Source organism: Cherax quadricarinatus, chromosome 54 (genome assembly GCF_038502225.1).
Source record: "Cherax quadricarinatus isolate ZL_2023a chromosome 54, ASM3850222v1, whole genome shotgun sequence".
NCBI lineage: Eukaryota > Metazoa > Arthropoda > Malacostraca > Decapoda > Parastacidae > Cherax > Cherax quadricarinatus.
This window is the reverse complement of record NC_091345.1, coordinates 28,056,535-28,083,594: the sequence shown is the minus strand read 5'-3', so window position 1 is coordinate 28,083,594 and position 27,060 is coordinate 28,056,535. Positions and strand designations below refer to the sequence as shown.

The window sequence follows — 27,060 nt, the reverse complement described above, 5'->3', positions numbered from 1 at the left end:
CAACTTATCACTCATGCCAATATAGATACACTCACACACAAAACACAAAATGAGGTTGACAGGATAGCCATCTGGGAACAAAAATGGAGGATCAAAACCAATGCAGCAAAATCCAGCATTACGTATTTTAACTACAGGAAACGTGATCCTCCATTACCTGTCGAACTCAGAACAGCTGACACCCGCACTTACTTCCCTATCACACAATCTGTCACTGTCCTTGGCGTTAATCTTGACTACCTTCTTCGTTTACACGGACACATTCACTCAAGGCATGCAATGGCTAGTAAGGCCCTTGCGGGCCTCTACAAGCTGAAACATGCCTCTCAACGCACCAAACTACACCTCTACAAATCCCTAATACGTCCTCTGATAACTTACTCTCCTCTAGCCCTCTCTCTTGCAGCAAAAACAAACTTACTTAAACTGCAGCGTGTCCAGAACAAGGCGCTGCGCTGGGTGCTTGATGTCAGATGGGAGGACTTCGCCACAAGCGAGTCTCTCCATGCCCAGTTAGACGTCCCTGCGCTGAATCTGTACTGGAAGAGGCTCAGTGACAGACAGATAGACAAACTTGAGACACGACATGACTACTGGACCTCTCTCCTTGACGAAGACATTCGCAGACCCACAAACCAACACAACCTTTTCTACTCCTTGCATGATCCTGCTCCTAACCCTACTTACAAATAACCTTGGATCCGCTGACAGGTACCTTCTAAGACAGGTACCATTCTCTGACCCACGTTCGCCTTAGCTTTTTTGGGTTAAGACATGACTCAGTTCTGCACTCCTCTCTAGCTCTAAACGTCGCAAGTCCCTTACTCACAGCTCACCCCACCGGAGTCCCAACAGAAGAACCGGAATTTCTCTTTTCAATATCTGTCCCACGATCGCCTTTGCTGCTGGGTTAAGCCCTGGCTCTATTTCTACGACTAAGAACACTCCTCTCCAGCACTATTCTTCGTCTGTCCCGTCTTCCCCGCTCATCCCATTTGGGATCTTACCTGAACTTTCGTTCGTTCGTTCGTTCCTTCCTATGCTGTACATTCTACAAGATTGATGGACTGAACACATCGACTCCAGGTTGAGGGACTGATTACCTCATTCTCCTCCTCTCCTTACGCCTTCCTCTTTGTATTGGACTGATGAAGCCACTGTGTGGCGAAACGTTTCCTGAATAAAGATTTCCATATGCTGCATAAGTGTCTCAATCTTCAACTTGTCGGTTTTTCAAACCATTCATCACATCTCTGCTTTCTATTGGTAAGCCATGCCTCAATCCATGCTAGAACTTTACCTCCTATACCATGAGCTGCCACTTTTCTTAAGAGTCTCTTGTGAGGTACTCTGTCGAAGGCTTTACTAAAATCCAAATTAACAATATCATATTCCTTATCACTGTCAACTGCCTCAAATGTTCTATTGAAGAACGTCAGTAAGTTTGTCAGGCAGGGACGACCTCTCGTGAATCCATGCTGAGATTCATTTATCAAGTTATGCTCTTCAAGGTGACTTCTGATAATGTCAGCTATAATTGATTCTAATAACTTGCCCACTATAGATGTCAGGCTTATTGGACGGTAATCTGAAGGAGTTGACTTATCCCTTGATTTGAATATAGGAACCACATTAGCCATCTTCCACAACTCTGGCACATCACTGGTAAGGATGGACGCATTGAATACACTCGTTAATGGCTGACTAAGCTCCATCTTGCATTCCTTAAGTACCCTTGAAAACAACTCATCGGGTCCCGGGGACTTATTTTGTTTCAGTTTGTCTATCTGTTTAATAACCATGTCCCTCGTGACAGTAATATTAGTTAACTTAAATTCATCAGGAACTAAATAATTGTTAATTACTGGAATCTCATTTACATCTTCCTGTGTAAAAACTGACAAAAAATAGTCATTAAATAGGGAATACATTTCCAGTTCATTATCCGTCAGCTGTCCATTCCCAGATTTCAGAGGTCCTACTTTTTCCTTCATCTTCGTCCTATACACTTGAAAGAACCCCTTTGGATTAGTCTTTGATTCATTAGCAACTCTAATTTCATAGTCACGTTTAGCCTTTCTAATCGCCTTTTTTACTTCTCTTTTAAGCTGAACATATTGGTCAGTAAGGTTAACCTCTCCTCTTCTGATGCGCCTATAAATTCCCCTTTTCTCCCCTAATAGATGCTTTAGCCTCCTGTTAACCCATTTGGGATCGTTATTATTAGACCTAATTTCTCTCTGGGGAATGTATATACTCTGGGCACTGTGTACATTATTAAGAAAACAATCATAAAAGCAGATCCCTTCATATTACATAAGAACATAAGAAAGGAGGAACACTGCAGCAGGCCTGTTGGCCCATACTAGGCAGGTCCTTTACAATTCATCCCACTATAAACATTTTACCAACCCAATTTTCAATGCTACCCAAGAAATAAGCTCTGATGTGAAAGTCCCACTCAGATTCAACCCATCCCACTCATGTATTTATCCAACCTAAATTTGAAACTACACAAAGTCCTAGCCTCAATAACCCAACTAGGTAGACTGTTCCACTCATCTACTACCCTATTTCCAAACCAATACTTTCCTATGTCCTTTCTAAATCTAAACTTATCTAATTTAAATCCATTACTGCGGGTTCTCTCTTGGAGAGATATCCTCAAGACCTTGTTAATATCCCCTTTATTAATACCTATCTTCCACTTATACACTTCGATCAGGTCTCCCCTCATTCTTCGTCTAACAAGTGAATGTAACTTAAGAGTCTTCAATCTTTCTTCATAAGGAAGATTTCTAATGCTATGTATTAATTTAGTCATCCTACGCTGAATGTTTTCTAACGAATTTATGTCCATTCTGTAATATGGAGACCAGAATTGAGCTGCATAATCTAGGTGAGGCCTTACTAATGATGTATAAAGCTGCAGTATGACCTCTGGACTTCTGTTGCTTACACTTCTTGATATAAATCCCAGTAATCTATTTGCCTTATTACGTACGCTTAGGCATTGCTGTCTTGGTTTAAGGTTGCTGCTTACCATAACCCCCAAGTCCTTTTCGCAATCTGTATGGTTAAGTTCTACATTATTTAACTTATAAGTGCTAGGGTTATGGACACTCCCGAGCTTCAGAACCTTGCATTTATCTACATTGAACTGCATCTGCCACTTTTCTGACCAAGAGTAGAGTTTGTCTAAATCCTCCTGAAGTTCCCTAACATCTACGTTTGAATCAATTATCCTACCTATCTTCGTGTCATCGGCGAATTTGCTCATATCACTAGTAATTCCTTCATCAAGATCATTGATATATATTATAAACAACAACGGGCCCAAGACTGATCCCTGTGGAACGCCACTTGTTACTGATCCCCACTCGGATTTAACCCCATTTATGGACACTCTCTGCTTCCTGTCTGTAAGCCATGATTCGATCCACGAGAGCACTCTTCCCCCAATGCCATGAGCTGCTACTTTCTTCAACAGTCTTTGGTGCGGAACTCTATCAAATGCCTTACTAAAATCTAAGTAAATAATATCAAATTCTTTATCGTGGTCAACAGCCTCAAAAGCTTTACTGAAAAAAGTTAATAAATTAGTTAGACAAGACCGGCCTTAGTTAGACAAGACCGGCCTCTTGTGAATCCATGCTGAGTATCATTAATCAAGCTATGCTAATATCGAGATGGCTTCTTATAATTTGAGCTATAATTGACTCTAGTAATTTGCCTACAATTGAGGTCAGGCTTATTGGGCGGTAATTTGACGGTAACGACTTGTCCCCTGTTTTAAAAATAGGAATTACATTAGCCATCTTCCACATATCAGACACTACACCTGTTTGAAGAGATAAATTAAAAATATTAGTTAATGGTTCACAGACTTCCATTTTGCATTCCTTTAGAACCCTTGAAAAAACCTCATCAGGACCCGGTGACTTATTTTGCTTCAGTCGGTCTATCTGCTTCACAACCATTTCACTAGTGACTATGATGTTACATAATTTATCTTCTTCTGGCCCACTATAAAAATTAATTACCGGAACACTACTAGTGTCTTCCTGTGTAAAAACCGAGAGAAAATAATTATTTAAAATCGAGCACATTTCATTCTCTTTGTCAGTAAGATGCCCATAGTTATTTTTAAGGGGACCTATCTTATCTCTGACTTTTGTTCTATATACCTGGAAAAAACTTTTTGGGTTAGTTTTAGAATCCCTAGCAACTTTAATTTCATAGTCCCTTTTAGCTTTTCTTATCCCCTTTTTAATGTCCCTCTTAGTGTCAATATACTGATTCATAAGATGACCCTCGCCTCTTTTGATACGCCTATAAATTCCTTTCTTATGCCCTAGTAGATATTTCAGCCTATTATTCATCCATTTTAGGTCATTTCTATTTGATCTAATTTCTTTATAAGGGATAAATATTCTTTGAGCAGCATGTATTGTGTTCAGAAAACTGTCATATTGATAGCTCTCTTCGTTACCCCAGTCAACAGATGATAAGTGTTCTCTAAGCCCATCGTAATCTGCTAAGCGAAAATCTGGGACTGTTACTGAGTTATCCCTACTATCATACTTCCATTCAATTCTAAATGTAATTGATTTGTGGTCGCTAGCACCCAGTTCTTCTGAAACTTCTAAATTATTAACAAGGGATTCATTGTTTGCCAGAACTAAGTCAAGCAGGTTATTACCCCTTGTAGGTTCTGTCACAAACTGCTTCAGAAAACAATCCTGAACTACTTCTAAGAAGTCGTATGATTCTAAATTCCCAGTCAAGAAATTCCAATCAATATGACTAAAGTTAAAGTCTCCTAGAATTACTACATTATCGTGCCTTGTGGCCCTAACAATTTCCTCCCATAGTAGTCTTCCCTGGTCCCTATCTAAATTTGGGGGACGGTATATCACACCTAAAGTTAATTTTTCATGCCCCTCTGAAAATTCTATCCAAACAGACTCTGTATGTGTTACTTCAGACTTAATACCCGTTTTAATGCAACAGTTCAAGCGATCTCGGACATACAATGCCACCCCACCCCCCTTCCCGATACTTCTATCTACTTGGAACAATTTGAAACCCTGAATGTGACATTCTGCAGGCATGTCCCGACTTTTTGAATTAAACCACGTCTCAGTAATGGCAAATACATCTATGTTACCTGCACTAGCAACTAGTCTCAACTCGTCCATCTTATTCCTAGCACTGCGACTATTTGTGTAATATATACTTAAGGACCCTCCTTTCTCTTTATCATTCCTGCTCCTTTCTGCTATTCCACTAAACCTATTACTGTCCTTGTCAATTAGTGCCACTGGCCTTCCGATATCCACCTCATTTTGCCTATTACTAGTTCTCCTAGTACTCATATTACTACCCTGAGACTTCACAGTTTTCCCGCAGAAACCCATACCACTAACTATTCCTAGTTTAAAGACCTAACAGCTCCCTCCACTGCGTTGGCCAGTGCTCCCACCCCACACCTAGACAAGTGAACCCCATCCCTGGCATACATGTCATTTCTGCCATAGAAGAGGTCCCAGTTGTCAATGAATGTTACCGCATTTTCCTTACAGTATTTGTCCAGCCAGCAATTGACACCAATTGCTCTGGACAACCATTCATTTCCAACTCCTCTCCTTGGCAAAATGCCACATATGACAGGTTTCCCACCCTTCTTCCTAATTATCTCTATTGCTGACCTATACCTGCTAATCAGGTCCTCACTCCTACGTCTGCCAACATCGTTGCCTCCAGCACTGAGACAGATAATAGGATTGCTCCCATTACCTCTCATGATGTCATCCAGACAGCTAACAATATCCTTCATCCCAGCCCCAGGAAAACACACTCTCTGCCGCCTACTCCTATCCTTCAAACAGAATGCCCTATCCATGTACCTAATCTGACTATCCCCAACAACAACAATGTTTTTACCTTCCTTGGCGTCGTCCGTAGTGATGCTCCGAGTAGTCGACTCAAATTCGCCAGGTAGCATTACACCACTTGTAGAATTCGTCATGACGTTCTCGATGGTCTTCGTTGGGGTTTCTAGGGATGTCTCACTCACGTCTGCCAATGCTTCCTTGGTGCTCGTTGTGGCATTCCCAGTAGAACACTCACATTCGTCAGGTAGCACCGAGAATGAGTTGGAAGTTTCCACGGCAGTCTTCTGGTTTCTCGTTGTTTCTGCCTCTCCAACCGTTTTCTTAATCTTCAGCTTGGTTCCATGTTGCCCGACCACTGACCAAGCTCCCCTCTTAACCTGGGGACTCACAACAGGAGGATTACTACGAATCCTCTTGTTCTCCTCCGTTAATCGCCGTATCTCCAGTTTAGCAACTCTGAGTTCTTCTCTCAGCTGCTGGTAAAGCTGCTCAAGAGAAGGCATCCTGGTTCAGATTCACAGAGAGCACACAAACAGGTCTTCTCCCCTAATAGATGCTTTAGCCTCCAGTTAACCCATTTGGGATCGTTATTATTAGACCTAATTTCTCTCTGGGGAATGTATATACTCTGGGCTCTGTGTACATTATTAAGAAAACAATCATAAAAGCAGATCCCTTCATATTCATAAGTATGATTATCGTCAATAAAATCATTAGCTAGATAACCCCAATCAAGATTAGACAGATGTTCCCTAAGTCCATTATAATCGGCAGAACGAAAATCGGGGATTTTTACTGTATTATCATTATTCTTGCATTCCCAATTAATGCTAAAGGTGATGGATTTGTGATCACTTGCGCCAAGCTCTTCAGTGATCTCCAGATTATTCACGAGTGTTTCCTTATTTGACAAGACTAGGTCTAGCAAATTATTACCCCTGGTAGGTTCAGTTACACTCTGTTTCAGAAAACAGTCCTGAACTGTTTCCATGAAGTCACTGGACTCTAGATTACCTGTCAAAGAATTCCAGTCAATTTGGCTAAAGTTAAAGTCCCCTACTATGACTACGTTACTGTGTCCAGAAGCCCTAACAATTTCGTCCCAAAGAAGTCTCCCTCTATCGTGATCCAAGCCTGGAGGTCGGTATATTACACCTAGAATTAGTTTTTCTTGACCCTCCACGAACTCTACCCAAACAGACTCTGTTACTGCTCCATCTATTTTTATACCTGTTTTTATGCAACAATTAATATTTTCTCGAACGTACAATGCAACTCCTCCCCCCTTCCCATTACATCTATCCACATTGAATAACTTAAATCCCTGAATATTACACTCAGCAGTCATATCCCGACTCTTTAAATCATACCACGTTTCAGTTAATGCAATGATATCAAAGTTCCCAGCACATGCTACCAAACGTAGTTCATTAATTTTATTTCTTGCACTTCGACTGTTAGCATAAAATACCATCATATGTTTTTTCTTCTGCACATTTTTCCTATTCATCTTTGTTTTTACACAATTTCTGAAATTATCATTACCCAGAGTTACTACATGACAGTTACTATTAAGATTCTTAAAATCAGAGCATAAGTCAATATATCCATACTCATTATTAATCATTTCTAAACCCATACCTCTAACTAATCCTAGTTTAAAGTCCTAACAACCCCCTCAACTGAGTTAGCAAGAAAACCCACACCTGCCCTGGATAAGTGAACCCCATCCCTGGCATACATGTCATTTCGGCCATAGAAGTTGTCCCAGTTGTCAATGAATGGTACTGCATTATCCTTACAGTGTTTATCCAGCCAACAATTAATACCAATTGCTCTGGACAACCATTCATTACCAACACCTCTTCTTGGCAAAATGCCACATATAACAGGGCGCCCCCCCTTCTTCCTAATCATGTCTATAGCTGTCCTGAACTTTCTAACTAAATCCTCACTTCTACGCTTGCCTACATCATTGCCTCCAGCACTGAGGCAAATAATAGGATTGATCCCATTACCGTTCATGATGTTGTCAAGCCGGCTAACAATGTCCTCCATCCCAGCCCCAGGAAAGCATACCCTTTGTCTCCTACTCCTGTCCTTCAAGCAGAATGCCCTATCCATGTATCTAACCTGGCTATCCCCAACAACAACAATATTCTTACCTTCCTTGTTGTCGTTCGTCGTGACGATCCCAGTAGTAGACTCACATTCGTCGGGTAGCACCGAGAATGCGTTGGAGGTTTCCACGGGAGTTTCCACAGCAGTTTCTTTCTTCTTCATCGTTTCTGGCTTTCCATTCGTCTTCTTGATCGTCAGCTTCGTCGTCCCCTGCTGTCCAGCCACTGACCACGATCCCTTCTTGACCTGAGGACTCAAAACAGGAGGACTACTACGAATCCTCTTGTTTTCCTCGGTCAATCGCCGTATCTCCATCTTTGCTGCCCTCAATTCTTCCTTAAGTTGCTGGTAAAGTTGCTCGATGGAGGGCATCTTGGTTCAGTCCACGGGAGCAAACAAGACACTTCTTCACAGAGTTAAGTATAGGTCAGCACTCAAAGTACAGGTCACCACTCAAGAGCACACAAACAGGTCTTCACAGAGCTAAGTACACGTCACCACAGCCGTCAATCGCAGTATCTCCATCTTCGCTGCCCTCAATTCTTCCTTAAGTTGCTGGTAAAGTTGCTCGATGGAGGGCATCTTGGTTCAGTCCACGGGAGCAAACAAGACGCTTCTTCACAGAGTTAAGTACAGGTCCCCACTGAGTTAAGTACAGGTCACCACTGAGTTAAGTACAGGTCACCACTGAGTTAAGTACAGGTCACCACTAGCTTCTCAGCTTCCCGGGATAGGTTCGGGTGTGCTGGTGGCCTCGGCTTGCTCTTGCCAGTTGCTATGTTGAGCTTGCCCCATATCTCAGATAAGGTGGTGTGATGCCCGAATGCTGAGTACCACTCCAGCCATTTCTCAGTTTTTACTCTGAGAGACTCTGCGGGCATGCTGCACAATGGCTCTCACAGTATTCCTGTTCTCTGCCGTAGGTTTACGCCTGTATATCTTCCTAAAAGAGTTGATACGGTGGTTCTGCTCCTGCATCTCGTCGTTGTAGAACCACCAGTCTCTTTTGTGAGAGCGTCCTGCAGACTTCTTTGGAATTGTGCACTCTGCTGCCTGGATGAGAACAGTGATTAGATCCAACACCATAACTCACTCACTCATTGAAGTGTATAAGTGGATGACAGGCATAAACAAGGGAGATATTAATAAAGTACTGAGGGTGTCGAACCAGGTAAGAACCAGAAATAATGGATATAAGTTGGATAAATTTAGATTTAGAAAGGACAGGTAAGTACTGGTTTTCTAACAGAGTTGTAGATGCGTGGAACAATCTTCCCAATGGGGTGATAGAGGCTAGGACCTTGGGTAGCTTTAAGAAGAGACTAGACAAACATATGAGTGGGAGGGGCTGGGTTTGAATGGTGTCATGGGGTACGGGAGTTATTTCTTGGGTAGCTTTAGGTAGAGGTCGTTTTGATAAGGACCTACCTCGTATGGGCCAGTAGGCCTTCTGCAGTGTTCCTACATTCTTATGTTTTTATGTAACCATTTAATAAACTACAGAAACTCAAGACTTATCGCCAGAGAAGACAACACTCAATACCGAAGAATCCTGGAATCATCGCTTATCTCTATATCCGACAACTTCAACCTGAATAATGGCTTCTTTAACATAGCTGAATCACTTGCCAAGAAACTTCTTGTAAAGTAAAAGGACACAAGTGCAACTAATGTGACATTTATTGTGGCAACGTTTCGCTCTCCAGGAGCTTTATCAAGCCATTACAAACAATACATGGACACAGAGGGTATATAAAGGCTCAGAGTGAGGTGAATACTAGTGAGGTACCATTTCGATGTTCACTAGTGGTAGTAGTAGTAGTAGTAGTAGTGGTAGTGACAAAAGTAATACAATATGGTAGAGCAATTAATTCGTACTTGAGTAAAAGTACCCTCTGTGTCCATGTATTGTTTGTAATGGCTTGATAAAGCTCCTGGAGAGCGAAACGTTGCCACAATAAATGTCACATTAGTTGCACTTGTGTCCTTTTACTTTACATATTGTCGGTAATTCTACCAACTTTATTACAAGAAACTTCTTCATCGCTATCCCACATAAGAACATAGCAATGGAAGAACACTGCAGAAGGTCTGCTCATAAACTTATCCAATCTCCCTTCCAAGCTACCCAAGATTTTAGACTCTCTAACCCCACTCGGTACATCATCAGATGCAGCATTCTCCACCTGACCACAACATTCTGAACCTGACTATAAATACTCGCGTACCTTCCACCCCAGCACCCCAGCACCAACACAGACGTTAAAACTCTCCTCAGACACCTTCCTCCCAAGGCTCCTGGTGCCTCTGGCCTAAACCATATTGTCCTGAAACACCTTCCTGACTCTATCATTACTGCCTACACAAACCTCCTCAATGCCTCCCTTGCCTCTGGATACTTCCCTTCCCTCTTCAAAGCTACTACTGCTATCCTCGTTCCCAAACCCAATAAAGACCACTCTGACCCCAGAAACTATCGCCCTATCAGCCTCCTCGAAACTTTAGGAAAACTCTTTGAAAAACTCATCAATCATCGCCTTCGCAGATACCTGGAACACAATTCTCTACTTTCTGATGGAGAGTTTGGCTTCAGAACACACAGATCCACACAGGATGCCATTAACATCATTCTCAACTACATCCACATCAACACAAAACAAAGAAACAGGACAGCCCTGGTTGCAAAAGACGTTGAAAAAGCCTTTGACACTGTCTGGCACGAAGGGCTCAAGTACAAACTCTGCACTAACTTCAACCTGCCTCTCAATACTCGTAAACTCCTCTGCAACTTCCTAGACGGCCGTACCATGAGAATCAAATTCCAAGGCTGTTACTCTACTTCACACTAAATGCCGGAGTACCCCAGGGATCTGTCCTCTCCCCTACCCTCTACATTTTATACACTAACGACATTCCAACACCTGGATACACAACTCCATCACACTAGCCTATGCAGACGACATTACACAACTTATCACTCATGCCAATATAGATACACTCACACACAAAACACAAAATGAGGTCGACAGGATAGCCATCTGGGAACAAAAATGGAGGATCAAAACCAATGCAGCTAAATCCAGCATTACATATTTTAACTACAGGAAACGTGATCCTCCATTACCTGTCGAGCTCAGAACAGCTGACACCCGCACTTACATCCCCATCACACAATCTGTCACTGTCCTAGGCGTTAATCTTGACTACCTTCTTCGTTTACATGGACACATTCACTCAAGGCATGCAATAGCTAGTGAGGCCCTTGCGGGCCTCTACAAGCTGAAACATGCCTCTCAACGCACAAAACTACACCTCTACAAATCCCTAATACGTCCTCTGATAACTTACTCTCCTCTAGCTCTCTCTCTTGCAGCAAAAACAAACTTACTTAAACTGCAGCATGTCCAGAACAAGGCGCTGCGCTGGGTGCTTGATGTCAGATGGGAGGACTTCGCCACAAGCGAGTCTCTCCATGCCCAATTAGACATCCCTGCGCTGAATCTGTACTGGAAGACGCTCAGTGACAGACAGATAGACAAACTTGAGACACGACATGACTACTGGACCTTTCTCCTCGACGAAGACATTCGCAGACCTACAAACCAACACAACCTTTTCTACTCCTTGCATGATCATGCTCCTAACCCTATTTACAAATAACCTTGGATTCGCTGACAGGTACCATTTTCTGACCCACATTCGCCTTAGCTTTTGGGTTAAGACATGGCCCAGTTCTACACTCCTCTCTAGCGCTAAACGTCGCATGTCCCTTCCTTCCCGCTCAACCCACCGGAGTCCCAACAGAAGAGCCTGAATTTCTTTTCTCAACATTTGTCCCACGATCGCCTTCGCTGCTGGGTTAAGCCCTGGCTCTATTTCTACGACTAGGAACACTCCTCTCCAGCACTATTCTTCGTCTGTCCCGTCTTCCCCGCTCATCCCATTTGGGATCTTACCTGAACTTTCGTTCGTTCGTTCGTACCCCAGCAGCCTCTAGCACGACTGTCCATGACCATTCACCATGAAGATAAGTTTCCCCAGCACTTTGCTGTCTGCTAAAACTGGGGTGTGGCTCCAATCGACCCTGTAACTGCTGCCTCTGCCGGACTGCGCTTCTCTTCGGGGAGGTCAGCGCGGGATGGAAGAAGACGACTCCCTCCAACCGGAGGGCCAAGAAAGAGGAAAGAAGATGATCGTCACCCCCCCCCCCTGGGGGGCCGCTGCCGGGTCGCCATCTGGAGGGAACCTGGACCGGGAGTGCCGGCTAATCAACATGAATGAATGAAAATGAACACCAACACACGACACTCCACACAGGAGAGCACAGCGCTAGCACGATCGACACCATGCCTTGCCCTTCTAGGGCAGGGTTGGTGCCTGAGCCCGAGTTTGTAGCTCACAAGATGAGGGGGGTACTTGTGCCTCCTCCCATGGGAGACTTAGGTCTCAGACACTCCCTAGACAGGGAGCCAGTGCCGGGCCACCAAGTGGAAGGGCCCGGGCCGGGAGAATACCGGCGAATCTTTAACAACAACACCCCAGGACATTCAGACACATCACAGACATCAGAAGTCACACAGAGAGGTACGTACTGTTCAACATCACAATCCAGCATCACGGGGACAGACACATGGCTTCTGCCGAAAGGAGGAGGTCACGATGTTCCAGGGACACGACGGATGACTCGGATTTAGAAATGGACGACTCGGATTTAGAAATGTGAGGCGCAATCCTAGCGAAGAAGTTGCGAGACCACTCCGTGTCATCAGAGGAAAAATCTCCAGATCTGACAAGCCTAACCATGCAGCCAGAGAATAAGGAAGGATGGATCAATGTGAAGAGTAAGACACGCCGTCCCTCCAAGGAGCAGGTAAACCAGCTCAAATCACCTTCCAGTTTCATGGTAAAGGCTTATGGGGAACACAAAGCCTACTATGGCTTGGTTACACACCTGGAAACACGGCACAAACTGAGGTTCAAGATATGGTTCAACCTGAGGGGAGAACCAATACTGACTCCTATCAACAGGGAAATGCATATCATCTTGAAGAAAGTCATGGAGACAGACCGCTCCTTCACCCTGGAGGAACTGGATTCTCGGCAGAAGGTCACCAAGGGTGTAGTGATGCGATACCCGCTGGTGATGCCCATCGAGGCAGTAGCAGCTCACACCAGTGTCGTGTCAGCTCAGCGTCTCAAGGCAAAATCGGCAGGCAATGCACCAACCCGGCAGGTCCTCATTCAGCATGTAGGACCGCTGCCATCCCAGCTGGACATCGGTTCTTGGGGCAGGTACGATGTTAGGACCTTCACGGCAGAACCAGTTCGCTGTTTCAAGTGCCAGCGTTACGGACACCTGGGTGCACTCTGTCCGAACAGAGTAATCTGCGGTGTCTGCACCCAGCCCCACCCTACCGAGGAATGCATCACTAAGCTGAAGAATGCATCGTCACCCACTCCACGATGCCCGAATTGCAGGCAGAAACACCATGCCTGGAACCCTCGATGCCCTGAGAGGCTCACTAGAATTCGTGAGGCCTGGTAGACGCCAACGACGAGACAGCAGGCTACGGAAGAGCATCACCCTCAGCAGACGATGGTTGCAGAGAATCCTGCCATACTGCAGAACTCTCATCAGGCAACCCAACTCAATGCCCAGGAATTTCCGACCCTTGAAGACTCAACAAGGCGTCATGAACAGGAGCATCCTCCCCACTACCGCAACGAAGAAACAAAAACGAGGAACAAGCGGCGCCAATAGGAAACATCTGGGCAACGCAATCAGCAGATGGCACTACATGAGCCCCCACTGGCCTCCTTGCCAGGCACAGCCACTATGCAGGCTGTGCCTGCACCTCACCAGCAGATGCCGGGTACAAAACCTGGCATACAGCAACAGGCCACTGTGTGCACAGTGATGAAATACAACCTCAGCAGTCCCAGCAGATTACAACAGCCCAGATAATATCCACTGCTTCGAACCCACCGACAGCGCAGGCTTTCAACAGAGAGGATCTCTTAACACTCATCAAGGCATTCACGGATATTATCTGCAACACAATCACCTCCACGGATCAACAGAGCATGTTCTGGCAGATGGTCAGCACACTCCTGAGGGTGTGCTTACTGACAAAGCAGGAAACAGTGGATGCCATGAATCTGCAGATTATCAGAGCGGACAGAGCCCAGTCCCCAGCTCAGGAAACAGCTGAGATGGAGTAACCTCAGTCGCTTATGAGGCACTAGCTGAACTGTCCGGAACAGTGCTTGAGCAGCATATGCTGCAACAGTGAAGAATCAATTCTTCTTCAGGAGCCAGAGACGGGTCATCTCAAGATTAAGACCCGTGCCAGGACCCTGGTCTTGGCGAACATTATACATACATACACACCCCAGGTAGATCTGTTTGTGACTTGAAAAAGCCCACTGTGTGGGCGAAACGTTGTCAATAAAGGATCACATTATACTGCATATGTGTTTATATTTCCATTGTGTCGGTATTTTATACCATTTATTTCCATCGTGTCAAACACTGCAGTAGAAATGGATCCTTCACACAGAGAATACCTGGACCTTCTTCTAAAAGCTTATTCACTTCGCAACAGATACAATTTTCTTCGTGATTGCATCCAAGAAATGGTCTTACCAAGATCTACTCTTCAAATTGCCAACATCAAACCTCCTTTCTCTGCTACAGCTCGGACCTACCTTGATGAGTGTGCAGATGACTTAAACAATGCTACAAAGGAAGCATTTCTCCAAACCAGAACACTAGGCACAGCACTCGGGGGCAACATGAACAGACGCACCGCCGAAATCATTCGCAGCAGAGTTACCTCAGCGAATGTTCAACAGAAGATCAAATTTACTAGCAAACTACAAACTCTCTGCGATAATAGTCATTGGAAAAGTTTAGGAATACCTGAAATTATTCAAAATCTTTCATCTTGCCCACTGTCAATCACAGAAGCGCTCAGCTTAGGCCTCAAATTCGCAACAGGAATTACGAAACCAAAACAAGACCTCAATTTCATCGCCAAAAACTACAGACACAATGACTCCGACTTCCAAAAATGTTATCTTCAAGGCATCATCTCAGCAGCCATCTCAACACGCAGCTCCCCAGTCATACCTCGACGTTACATCAATGCACTTAAAGGTTTTGCAGAAAACACGACCATCAGGGTCACCACCGCTAATAAAGGAGGTTTCTGTTGTTATCAAATTCAAATTCAAAGTTTATTCTCTACAAGGATTACAATGCTGAATTTACAGAATTTTGTTATTGTGTGGTTTACATGTAGTAAAATAATAATTACAGAGTGTACCACTAGAACACCTAGCATGGCTAGGCATTTCAGGCAGACTTAGTTTAATTCTTAATTTTAAAATATTACAAATAATTTGGTAAGTTGGTATTATGGTTGAGTGACTAAATACTAGTTTGTGAGTTTAGCAATGTGAATGCTTTTGTTTTGGCATAGTACATAGTTTCAGTATTGGAGCATCACAGGCCAACTTATGACTAGTTTGGATTCGTTATTTTAAGATTGAGATTAATATTTCTGTTTATGGTCAAATGGGTGAGTGAGTGTAAGTGTTAACCACCAGGTGGTATTCGTGTTGTTAGTTGACGGGGTGTATCAGGGAGATACGATGTTTTCTAATGGTAGTTTTGAAGGTGATGAATGTGTCTACAGTTCTAGAGTTTTCAGGTAGGGTGTTCCAGATTTTATGGCCTTTGACAATTGACGATTACAGGAACAAAATGCTCAATCTACTTAATGACCCAGATACCTACAAACTTCTCACAACTAACCAAGTGGACAATCTTTCTAAAACTTTTCTTCAAAGGACTCGCCGCATTCTGAGGGACTCAGAACAAGGGAAGAAACTTCTGCACACCATACCCAGCAACCCCAGACCTGCCAGAATGTACGGCCTACCAAAAACTCACAAGCCTGGTATCCCACTGAGGCCCATATCCTCGGGATATTTGCCTCAGTGATATCTGAGGCCCATATCCCGAGGATATGGGCCTCAGATGTCACTGGGCCTGAAGATGGGCTTGACAGATGTCAGATGGGCCTGATATCTATAGTGGGAAAGTTATTTGAATCAGTTATAGCTGACATTATTAGAAGTCACCTTGAAGAGCATAACTTGATAAATGAATTTCAGCATGGGTTTACGAGAGGTCGTTCCTGACTGACAAACTTACTGACGTTCTTCAATAGAATATTTGAGGCAGTAGACAGTGATAAAGAATACGATATTGTTTATTTGGATTTTAGTAAAGCCTTCGATAGAGTACCTCACAAGAGACTCTTAAGAAAATGTGGCAGCTCATGGTATAGGAGGTAAAGTTCTAGCATGGATAGAGGCATGGCTTACCAATAGAAAGTAGAGAGTTTCGATTAATGGGGTCAAATCTGAATGGGGATTAGTCACTAGAGGCGTTCCACAAGGATCAGTTTTAGGCCCTCTCTTGTTCATAATTTACATTAATGACCTTGATCAAAGGATTTCGAGTGACATGAGCAAGTTTGCTGATGATACAAAGATAGGCCGTATGATTCATTCTGAGGAGGATAGCAATGAACTCCAGGAGGATTTAGACAAATTAATGTCTTTGTCTGAAAAATGGCAGATGAAGTTCAATGTAGATAAGTGTAAGGTACTGGTCCTTGGTAATGAAAATAACCCTCGAGCCTATAACCTAGGTGAAGCAGAGCTTGATTATACAGAGTGTGAAAAGGACTTGGGAGTCATGTTAAGCAGAAACCTAAAGCCAAGGCAGCAGTTCCTAAGTGTGTTCAACAAGGCTAACAGATTACTTGGATTTATCTCAAGAAGTATAAGTAACAGAAGCCCAAAAGTTATTTTACAGCTCTGTACATCACTAGTGAGGCCTCATTTAGATTATGCTGCTCAGTTTTGGTCTCCTTACTACAGGATGGATATAGACTCGTTGGAGAACATACAGAAAAGAATGACTAAAATGATTTACTGTGAAAGGAATCTCCCGTATGAAGATAGGCTTAAAGACTTAAATCTCCACTCTCTGGGGAGACGTAGAATGAGAGGAGATATCATTGAGGTGTATAAGTGGGGGAGGGGCATAAACAAAGGAGATATTAATAAAGTACTGAGGGTGTCGAACCAGGTAAGAACCAGAAATAATGGATATAAGTTGGATAAATTTAGATTTAGAAAGGACATAGGTAAGTACTCGTTTTCTAATAGAGTTGTGGATGCTTTGAACAATCATCCCAGTGGGGTGATAGAGGCTAGGACCTTGGGTAGCTTTAAGAAGAAATTGGACAAATACATGAGTGGGAGGGGCTGGGTTTGATTGGTGTCATTGGGTACGGGTGTTAACTCTTGGGTAGCTTTTGGAAGACATCGTTTTGATGAGAACCTGCCTTGTATGGGCCAGTAGGCCTTCTGCAGTATTCCTCCATTCTTATGTTCTTAATGTATTAAAGATCATGAATTTCCCCTAGCTCGTCTGAAGCCGGATGTGAGCCAAGTATGCACCAAGCATTTCCCCTTTGGATGGCCATGCTGAGGCGCTGGAACATGAAAGTGGCTGCCCTTGGGTCCCTGGTGGTGTCGATGAGTCTGGAACCCAATTCTTTAAGGAAACGTGTGGCATTTTTTCCCCATGATCCCAAGGTCTCATATCCCACTGGGACAAATTGATACTGTTGGCTTATGTCCCTGTACTTGCTGATCTTGTACTCCTCCCTGTGGTCAGCAGCTCCTCCCTGTCGCCCCACACTGTGATGGATATAGGTGTCAGCCAGTGTGGACACATATTATGGTCCCATGCTAAGAGCTTGCCATTCTTCCAAGGATGGATGGTGATCCCGTCGGGGCAGTTTGCTGGGTTGTGGGTATTGTTGGCTGCTAGTGATCGTGGCTCCCTCTCGGCTGGGCATCCAGCTGTAGCAAGGGTTCTCTTTATGATGTCGTTGACCTCATTGTGTCTTGCATGCCAGCTCTTGGTTTTGGAAAAGTTAAGACCATGTAGACCATATTGGTCTGCTTGCTCTTTGCCGCAAATACACGTATATTCTGTGTGAATTGGGGCAGCAAGGCGCAGAGCCACTGCAATACGGAGGGTCTTAGGGTCGAGTCGCGTTCCCATTGCTGATATGGGAACTGTTTGGAGGAAGTCCCCGGAGTGAGGTGCGCTCACAGCCTGGAGAAGGGCAGTCTCCCTATCTGATGTTGCAGCCCTGAGCATGTTGTCAAGCACCTTTTCAGAGATCGGGCCATCCCAGCTTGACTGTTTGTGAGCCAGTGCTTCACTAGGGTTTAGTGCTGGAGCAGCACTGGCATAACTAGGGTCTTTTATTTCATCTGAGTCACTGAGGTTATCAGGAAGAATTTGTCTTATTTACTCGTTTGATGCTATGGAAGAGGATAGGAAAGCTGGTAGAGCAATCTGGGAGGATCTGCGTACTCCTAGCCCCCCAAGCCTGACCGGAAGTGAGGCTTGCAACCACTGCCCATCTTCAAGGGAAAGATTCAATACACTCTTTAGCATGGTCTTAAGGAGAGAGTCATATTCCTTGAGTTTTGGACTGCTGAAGGCTGGGGAGCATTTCAGAAAGTAGGTAAGTTTTGGGATTGACAGGCACCTGGTGAGTAGGTAGAAGGCATCATGTGTCTTTCATTCTACTTTCCATCGTCCAGAGGTCTGAGACTTTTTTTTCTAGGGTCAGATCGATGACACTGGACCCAAGAGGAGCACCAAGGAGAATGCTATTGGTTGGATCAATGGCTCGTGCTCCTGGTAAAACGGCGCTAATATTTTGGATCATCTGTCGATTGGTAGAAACTATTTCACATTTGGTGGGGTTTAAAGAAAGGCCCAGGCTTTCTCCTATGTCTTTAATTTTACTGATGTCCTCCAGGAGAGATTCTGTTGTGCCAGCTAGGGTACCATCGTCCAGGAACCAGATATTGAGCTCGCTGGAGAGTGCTTCTGTTACTTCCTTGATGACCAAACAGAATAGAAAGGGGGCTAGAGGGTCCCCCTGTTGCATGCCCTCACATGAGTCAATGTCATGGTCCCCCAAACAATAGTTTGAAAGTCACACTATAACACGATTCTGTGAAGGGATAAAGGGAAGGGAAGTTTCTATGAACTGCATGGAGAGCAGCATCCCTTCTAACTGAGTTGAAAGCGTTGGCGAAGTGCAATTTGACCAAGGCTTTTTCGTCGGACAGCTGCGTGGGCAGCTGCTTCACAGCCCTGTTGAACGCCAAAACCGTGCCGAGTTGGTTTCTTAGTGCATATATATATATATATATATATATATATATATATATATATATATATATATATATATATATATATATATATATATATATATATATATATATACATAAATATATATATATATATATATATATATATATACTTATATATATATATATATATATATACATATATATATATATATATACATATATATATATATATATATATAAATATATATATATATATATATATATGTCGTGCCGAATATGTAAAACTGGTCAATTAGCAAGAACTCATTTAAAATTAAGTCCTTTCTAAAAATTTCTCTTATACGTTTAAAGATATATTTTTTTCATTAATGTTGATGTAAAAATTTATAATTTTGCACAAAAAGGAATTTAGAAAACTTACCTAACCTTATTATAACAAGAGCAATTTATTTTAGCCTAACCCAACTAAATATATATTAGATAAGTTTACAGTAATCTAATACTAAACAAACACAGTGAAATATATTTTTTTCGTTAGGTTCAGAATGATTTTGGCGGAATTATTGCATACACAAATTTTCACTTGTCCTATATGGCAATATGAGCGTTGCTATTTAAGCCAAGATGGCAAGTTCTGCCTATTCGGCACGACATATATATATATATATATATATATATATATATATATATATATATATATATATATATATATATATATATATATATATATATATATATATATATATATATATATATATATATATATATATATATATATATATATATATATATATATATATATATATATATATATATATAAATTTGTTAGGTTGAGAATGTATTTGGCGAAATTATTGCAAACACAAATTTTCTCTTGCCTTATCAAGAAGGATACCAGCTATGACTGCTTCACCTCACCTTTCTACACTATATTCTTTTTCAAATTCCAATTTTTGTTTCTTTTCATAGTTTACAATGTGTGACTGACATGTTATAAGGAGTCTATTTCCATGCATAGTTTACAATGTGTGACTGACATGTTATAAGGAGTCTATTTCCATGCATAGTTTACAATGTGTGACTGACATGTTATAAGGAGTCTATTTCCATGCATAGTTTACAATGTGTGACTGACATGTTATAAGGAGTCTATTTCCATGCATAGTTTACAATGTGTGACTGACATGTTATAAGGAGTCTATTTCCATGCATAGTTTACAATGTGTGGCTGACATGTCATAAGGAGTCTATTTCCATGCATAGTTTACAATGTGTGGCTGACATGTCATAAGGAGTCTATTTCCATGCATATTTTACAATGCGTGACTGAAATGTTATAAGGACACATGTGCAACTCTTGGGTATCTTTATTGAGGAAACATTTCGCCACACAGTGGCTTCATCAGTCCATACAAAGGATATCCTGTCAGACACTGTAACTTCTTGGGATCTTAATACTTGGGAATTCTTTGCTTACCTAACCCTTGGGCACGACTTACTTCCATATTGGACAAATGTGACACCACCTACGACTGCTGCACCTCTCCTGCCACACGGTTTATAAGCTGCTTCTCCGCTCATGTGCCGTATACTATTCAAGATTGATGGACTGACCACATCGTCTCAAGGTTGAGGGACTGATTACCTCATTCTCCTCCTGTTCTTCATGTTTATCCTTTGTATGGACTGATGAAGCCACTGTGTGACGAAACGTTTCCTCAATAAGGATACCCAAGAGTTGCACATGTGTCTAATTTAACAACGTGTCGGTTCTTTTAACCATTCCTCTGCAATGTTATAAGGAGTATTTCCATGCATAGTTTACAATGTGTGACTGACATGTTATAAGGAGTCTATTTCCATGCATAGTTTACAATGTGTGACTGACATGTTATAAGGAGTCTATTTCCATGCATAGTTTACAATGTGTGACTGACATGTTATAAGGAGTCTATTTCCATGCATAGTTTACAATGTGTGACTGACATGTTATAAGGAGTCTATTTCCATGCATAGTTTACAATGTGTGACTGACATGTTATAATGAGTCTATTTTCATACATAGTTTACAATGTGTGACTGACATGTTATAAGGAGTCTGCTTGAAATGCTGAGGCATTTCGGGCAGACTCAAGTGACTTCCTTGTACATATGCTGTATTCTTTTCAAGACTGATGGACTGATTACATCGACACAAGGCTGAGGGACTGATTACCTCAAACTCCTCCTCTTCTTCACCATTATCCTTTGTATGGACTGATGAAGCCACTGTGTGGTGAAGCATTTCATCAGTAAACATACCAAATTGTTGCACATATGTCTAATTTTTTCCATAACATGTATAGTTTATGTCAGATTTTTCTCTCCTGCACATATTCAGAACTCTGCCGTTTTGGGGTATAGAGCGCCAAGTATTGCAGCAGAAGAAATTGCTAATATGGTTCCAGAGAAGGAGAGGCAGCAGGTGCGAGTTCTGGATGTGGCCGCAGGTACTGGCTGGGTGGGTTGCCAACTTCATAAGAAAGGATTCACGTACGTATTATAAAAAATGCATTCTTTTCTCAGATTAAGTAAACTTTAATTCAAGTACTCGCCTAATTGTACTCAAATATTTGTAGGTGCAGGGGTCGAAACTCAGCTCCTGGCCCAGCCTCTTCACTTAACGCTACTAGGTCCTCTCTCTCCCTGCTTCATGAGCTTTATCATACCTCGTCTTAAAGATATGTATGGTTCCTGCCTCCACTATATCGCTTGCTAGACTGTTCCACTTCCTGACCGCTCTATGACTGAAAAAGTACTTCCTAACATCTCTGTGACTCATCTGAGTCTTCAACTTCCAAGAGTGACCCCTTGTTTCTGTGCCCCCTCTCTGGAACATCTTGTCCCTGTCCACCTTGTCTATTCCAAGCAGTATTTTGTATGTTGTTATCATGTCTCCCCTATCCCTCCTGTTCTCCAGTGTCGTCAGGCCGATTTTCCTCAACCTTTCTTCGTAGGCCATTCTCCTTAGGTCTGGAACTAACCTTGTCGCAAATCTTTGCACTTTCTCTAATTTCTTAACGTACTTGACCCGGTGTGGGTTCCAAACTGATGCTGCATACTCAAGTATGGGCCTGACGTATACAGTGTACAGTGTCTTGAAAGATTCCTTACATAGATATCGGAATGCTAATCTCATGTTTGCCAGACGCCCAAATGCTGCAGCAGGTATCAGGTTGATGTGTGCTTCCAGAGACGTACTCGGTGTTATACTCACGCCAAGATCTTTCTCCTTGAGCGAGGTTTGCAGTCGTTGGCCACCTAGCCTATACTCTGTCTGTGGTCTTCTTTGCCCATCTCTGATCTTCATGACTTTGCATTTGGCAGGGTTGAATTTGAGAAGCCAGTTGCTGGACCACATGTCCAGCCTGTCCAGGCCTCTATGAAAGCCTGTCTGATCCTCATCTGATTCAATTCTCCTCATTGACTTCACATCATCTGCGAACAGGGATACCTCTGAGTTTATCCATTCCATCATGTTATTCACATATACCAAAAATAGCACTGCTCCTAGAACCGACCCTTGTGATACCCCGCTCGTCACAGGTGCCCACTGTGATACCTAATCACATACCATGACTCGTTGTTGCCTCTCTGTGTGGTATTCTCTGAATCATTAAAGTGCCCTTCCCGTTACAAGCACCTGATCCTCTAGTTTCTGCACTAATCTCTTTTGAGGAACTGTGTCGAAGGCCTTCTTACAGTCCAAGAAGATGCAATCAACCCACCCCTCTCCCTCGTTTCTTACGTCTGTTACTTTACCATAAAACTCCAGAAGATTTGTGACGCAGGACTTGCCTTCCATGAACCCGTGCTGGTTGTCATTTATACTTTTGTTTTGTTCAAGGTGCTCCACCACTCTCCTCCTGATAATCTTCTCCATGGTCTGCAGTTTAGTGCCTCTTTTCTGTCTCCTTTTTTAAAAGTGGGAACTACATTTGCTGTCTTCCATACCTGAGATAGTTGCCCAGTTTCAAAGGATGTATTGAAGATTGTGGTTAATGACACACACAACATTTTTGCTCCCTATCTAAGGACCCACGAGGAGATGTTGTCTGGTCCCATTGCCGTTGAAGTATCAAGGTCACTTAGCAGCTTCTTCACCTCCTCCTCAGTTGTGTGTATGTCATCCAGCACTTGTTGGTGTATTCCCTGTTGCTGTCCCCCTCTGTCCTGTCTTCCCAGAGTCCTTCCTGTCTCCACAGTGAACACTTCCTTAAATCTCTTGTTGTGCTCCTCACATACCTCTTGATCGTTTCTTGTGAGTTTCCCACCTTCTTTCCTCAGCCTGATCACCTGGTCTTTGACTGTTGTCTTCCTCCTAATGAGGCTATACAGCAGTTTCGGGTCAGACTTGACTTTCGATGCTATGCTGTTTTCATACTGTCAGTGGGCCTCCCTCCTTATCTGTGCATACTTGTTTCTGGCCCTTCTACTGATCTCCTTATTTTCCTGGGTTCTTTGCCTTCTGTACCTCTTCCATTCTCTAATGCACTTAGTTTTTGCCTCCCTATACCTTCGGGTAAACCAAGGACTCACTTTGGTTTTCCCATTAATTCTGTTGCCCTTGGGAACAAACCTTTCCTCTGCCTCCTTGCATTTTGTTGTTATATATTCCATCATTTCGTTTAATGACTTTCCTACCAGTTCTCTGTCCCACTGAACCTCCTGCAGTAAGTACCTCATACCTGTGTAGTCTCCCCTTTTATAGTTTGGCTTTTCCCAATTGACTCCTGTTACCCTCTCCACTTGCAGCTCTACTGTGTAATCAAAACTCAGAACCACGTGATCGCTAGCTCCAAGGGGCCTCTCATTAGAGATGTTCTCAATATCTGCACTGCTCAGGGTGAACAAAAGGTCCAGTCTTGCTGGTTCATCCTCTCCTCTCTCTCTGGTTGTGTCCCTGACGTGTTCATGCATGAGGTTTTCCAGTACTACATCCATCATCTTGGCTCTCCATGTGTCAGGACCCCCGTGAGGCTCCAGGTTTTCCCAGTTGATCTCCCTATGGTTGAAATCACCCATAACCAGTAACTTTGCTCTGCACGATTCAGCTCTTTGTGTCCACCATCGCTCTGTTGTTCTCTTCATATTCCTCTCTTGGCCGTCTTCAGTTCTGTGGTGGGATATACATCACTGCAATGACTACCTTATGTTCCTCAGACTGAAATGTAGCTGCTATGTAGTCCCTTTCTCCAATGTCGCCTATGCATTCCATTTCCTCAAAACCCCATCGGATGTTTATGAGCAGTGCAACCCCTCCTCCCCCTCTGCACCTTCTGTATTTCCTCAGGATCTGATATCCCGGTGGGAAGATTGCATCTGTTATTGTTTTAGTGAGTTTCGTTTTTGTGACTGCTATGATGTCTGGGTACTTGTCATTGATTCTTTCATGCCTCTTCTCATATTTATTTGTTAATCAATCTGCGTTCATGTACCACACCTTCAATTTCTTATCTATCACGGTGGTTCTGGGAAAATATTGGGGTTGGGGAAGCGGAAGCCCTGGAGGGGGACTATGTGGATTTGCGGTGTGGGTGGGGTTTGTGATGGGGGGGGGGTGAGGGCAGAGTGCCCATGGGGAGCAGCTGTAGGGGTAGGGTTTGTGATGTTGGGGGTGGGGGAGAGGGAACAGTGTGTGGGTTTTGGCTTAGATTGTTCAGTTGCACTGGGGGTTGTCACTGTGTGGGTGGGGTTTCTGATGGGTTTGTGATGGGGTTTATGTATGGATAATTTTGTCACGAAATTCTAGAGAGCATTATCTATCAAGGCACAAACATACAGGTTAAGAATCACTTGAAAATTCACGAAAAAAAAACAATCTTGCAAACCAGACTTAAGTTTCTAATTATGAATATTACAGAAAAAAAAATAAACTAAATATAGTTTGGTGGGAGAGTGATCCGAGAAGGTCATACCCAGTCTCCTGGGCCACAGTGTGCACCACAGTCTCCTGGGCCACAGTGTGCACCACAGTCTCCTGGGCCACAGTGTGCACCACAGTCTCCTGGGCCACAGTGTGCACCACAGTCTCCTGGGCCACAGTGTGCACCACACTCTCCTAGGCCACAGTGTGCACCACAGTCTCCTGGGCCACAGTGTGCACCACACTCTCCTGGGCCACAGTGTGCACCACAGTCTCCTGGGCCACAGTGTGCACCACAGTCTCCTGGGCCACAGTGTGCACCACACTCTCCTAGGCCACAGTGTGCACCACAGTCTCCTGGGCCACAGTGTGCACCACACTCTCCTGGGCCACAGTGTGCACCACAGTCTCCTGGGCCACAGTGTGCACCACAGTCTCCTGGGCCACAGTGTGCACCACAGTCTCCTGGGCCACATTTTGCACCACAGTATCCTGTGCCTCAGTGTGCACCACAGTCTCCTGGGCCACAGTGTGCACCACAGTCTCCTGGGCCACATTTTGCACCACAGTCTCCTGTGCCTCAGTGTGCACCACAGTCTCCTGGGCCACTGTGTGCACCACAGTCTCCTGGGCCATAGTGTGCACCACAGTCTCCTGGCCAACAGTGTGCACCACAGTCTCCTGGGCCACAGTGTGCACCACAGTCTCCTGGGCCACAGTGAGTACAACAGTCTCCTGGGACGCAGTGTACACCACAGTCTCCTGGGCCACATTGTGCACAACAGTCTCCTGGGCCACAGTGTGCACCACAGTCTCCTGGGCCACTGTGTGCACCACAGTCTCCTGGGCCATAGTGTGCACCACAGTCTCCTGGGCCACTGTGTGCACCACAGTCTCCTGGGCCAGAATGTGCACCACAGTCTCCTGGGCCACAGTGTGCACCACAGTCTCCTGGGACACAGTGTGCACCACAGTCTCCTGGGCCACAGTGTGCACCACAGTCTCATGAGCCACAGTGTGCACCACAGTCTCCTGGGCCACAGTGTGCACCACAGCCTCCTTGGCCACAGTGTGTACAACAGTCTCCTGAGCCACAGTGAGCACCACAGTCTCATGGGCCACACTGTGCACCACAGTCTCCTGGGCCACTGTGTGCACCACAGCCTCCTGGGCCACAGTGTGCACCACAGTCTCCTTGGCCACAGTGTGCACCACAGTCTCATGGGCCACAGTGTGCACCACAGTCTCCTAGGCCACAGTGTGCACCCCAGTCTCCTGGGCAACAGTGTGCACTACAGTCTCCTGGGCCACAGTGTGCACAACAGTTTCCTGGGCCACAGTGTGCATCCAGTCTCCTGGGCCACAGTGTGCACCACAGTCTCCTGGGCAACAGTGTGCACCCCAGTCTCCTGGGCAACAGTGTGCACAATAGTCTCATGGGCCACAGTGTGCACCACAGTCTCCTGGGCCACAGTGTGCACCACAGTCTCCTGTGCCTCGGTGTGCGCCACAGTCTCCTGTGCCTCAGTGCGCACAATATTCTCCGGGACCTCAGTGTGCACCACAGTTTCCTGTGCCTCAGAGTGCGCCGCAATCTCCTGTGTCTCAGTGTGCACTACAATCTCCTGTGCCTTAGTGTGCACCATAGTCTCCTGTGTCTCTGTGTGCCCCATAGTCTCTTGTGCCTCAGTGTGCACAATAGTCTCCTGTCCCACAGTGTGCACCACAGTCTCCAATACCTCAGTGTGCACAACAGTCTCCTGTGCCTCAATGTGCACCTCAGTCTCATGTCCCTCAATGTGCACCACAGTCTCTTGTGCCTCAGTGAGCACCACAGTCTCCAGTGCCTCAGTGTGCAGCAAAGTCTCCTGT

The 27,060-nt window shown here is 44.1% G+C and overlaps 1 protein-coding gene across 1 annotated transcript in view; it reads left to right on the top strand.

Moving 5' to 3' along the window:
* The window catches only part of LOC128698416 (methyltransferase-like protein 27), a 251,857-nt gene that overhangs the window by 77,684 nt on the left and 147,113 nt on the right, over positions 1-27,060 (top strand). Inside the window, exon 3 of the mRNA XM_070096760.1 lies at positions 21,664-21,815. Within this exon, the coding sequence (XP_069952861.1) occupies positions 21,664-21,815 (152 nt within the window). The remainder of the gene's footprint in view (positions 1-21,663; positions 21,816-27,060) is intronic.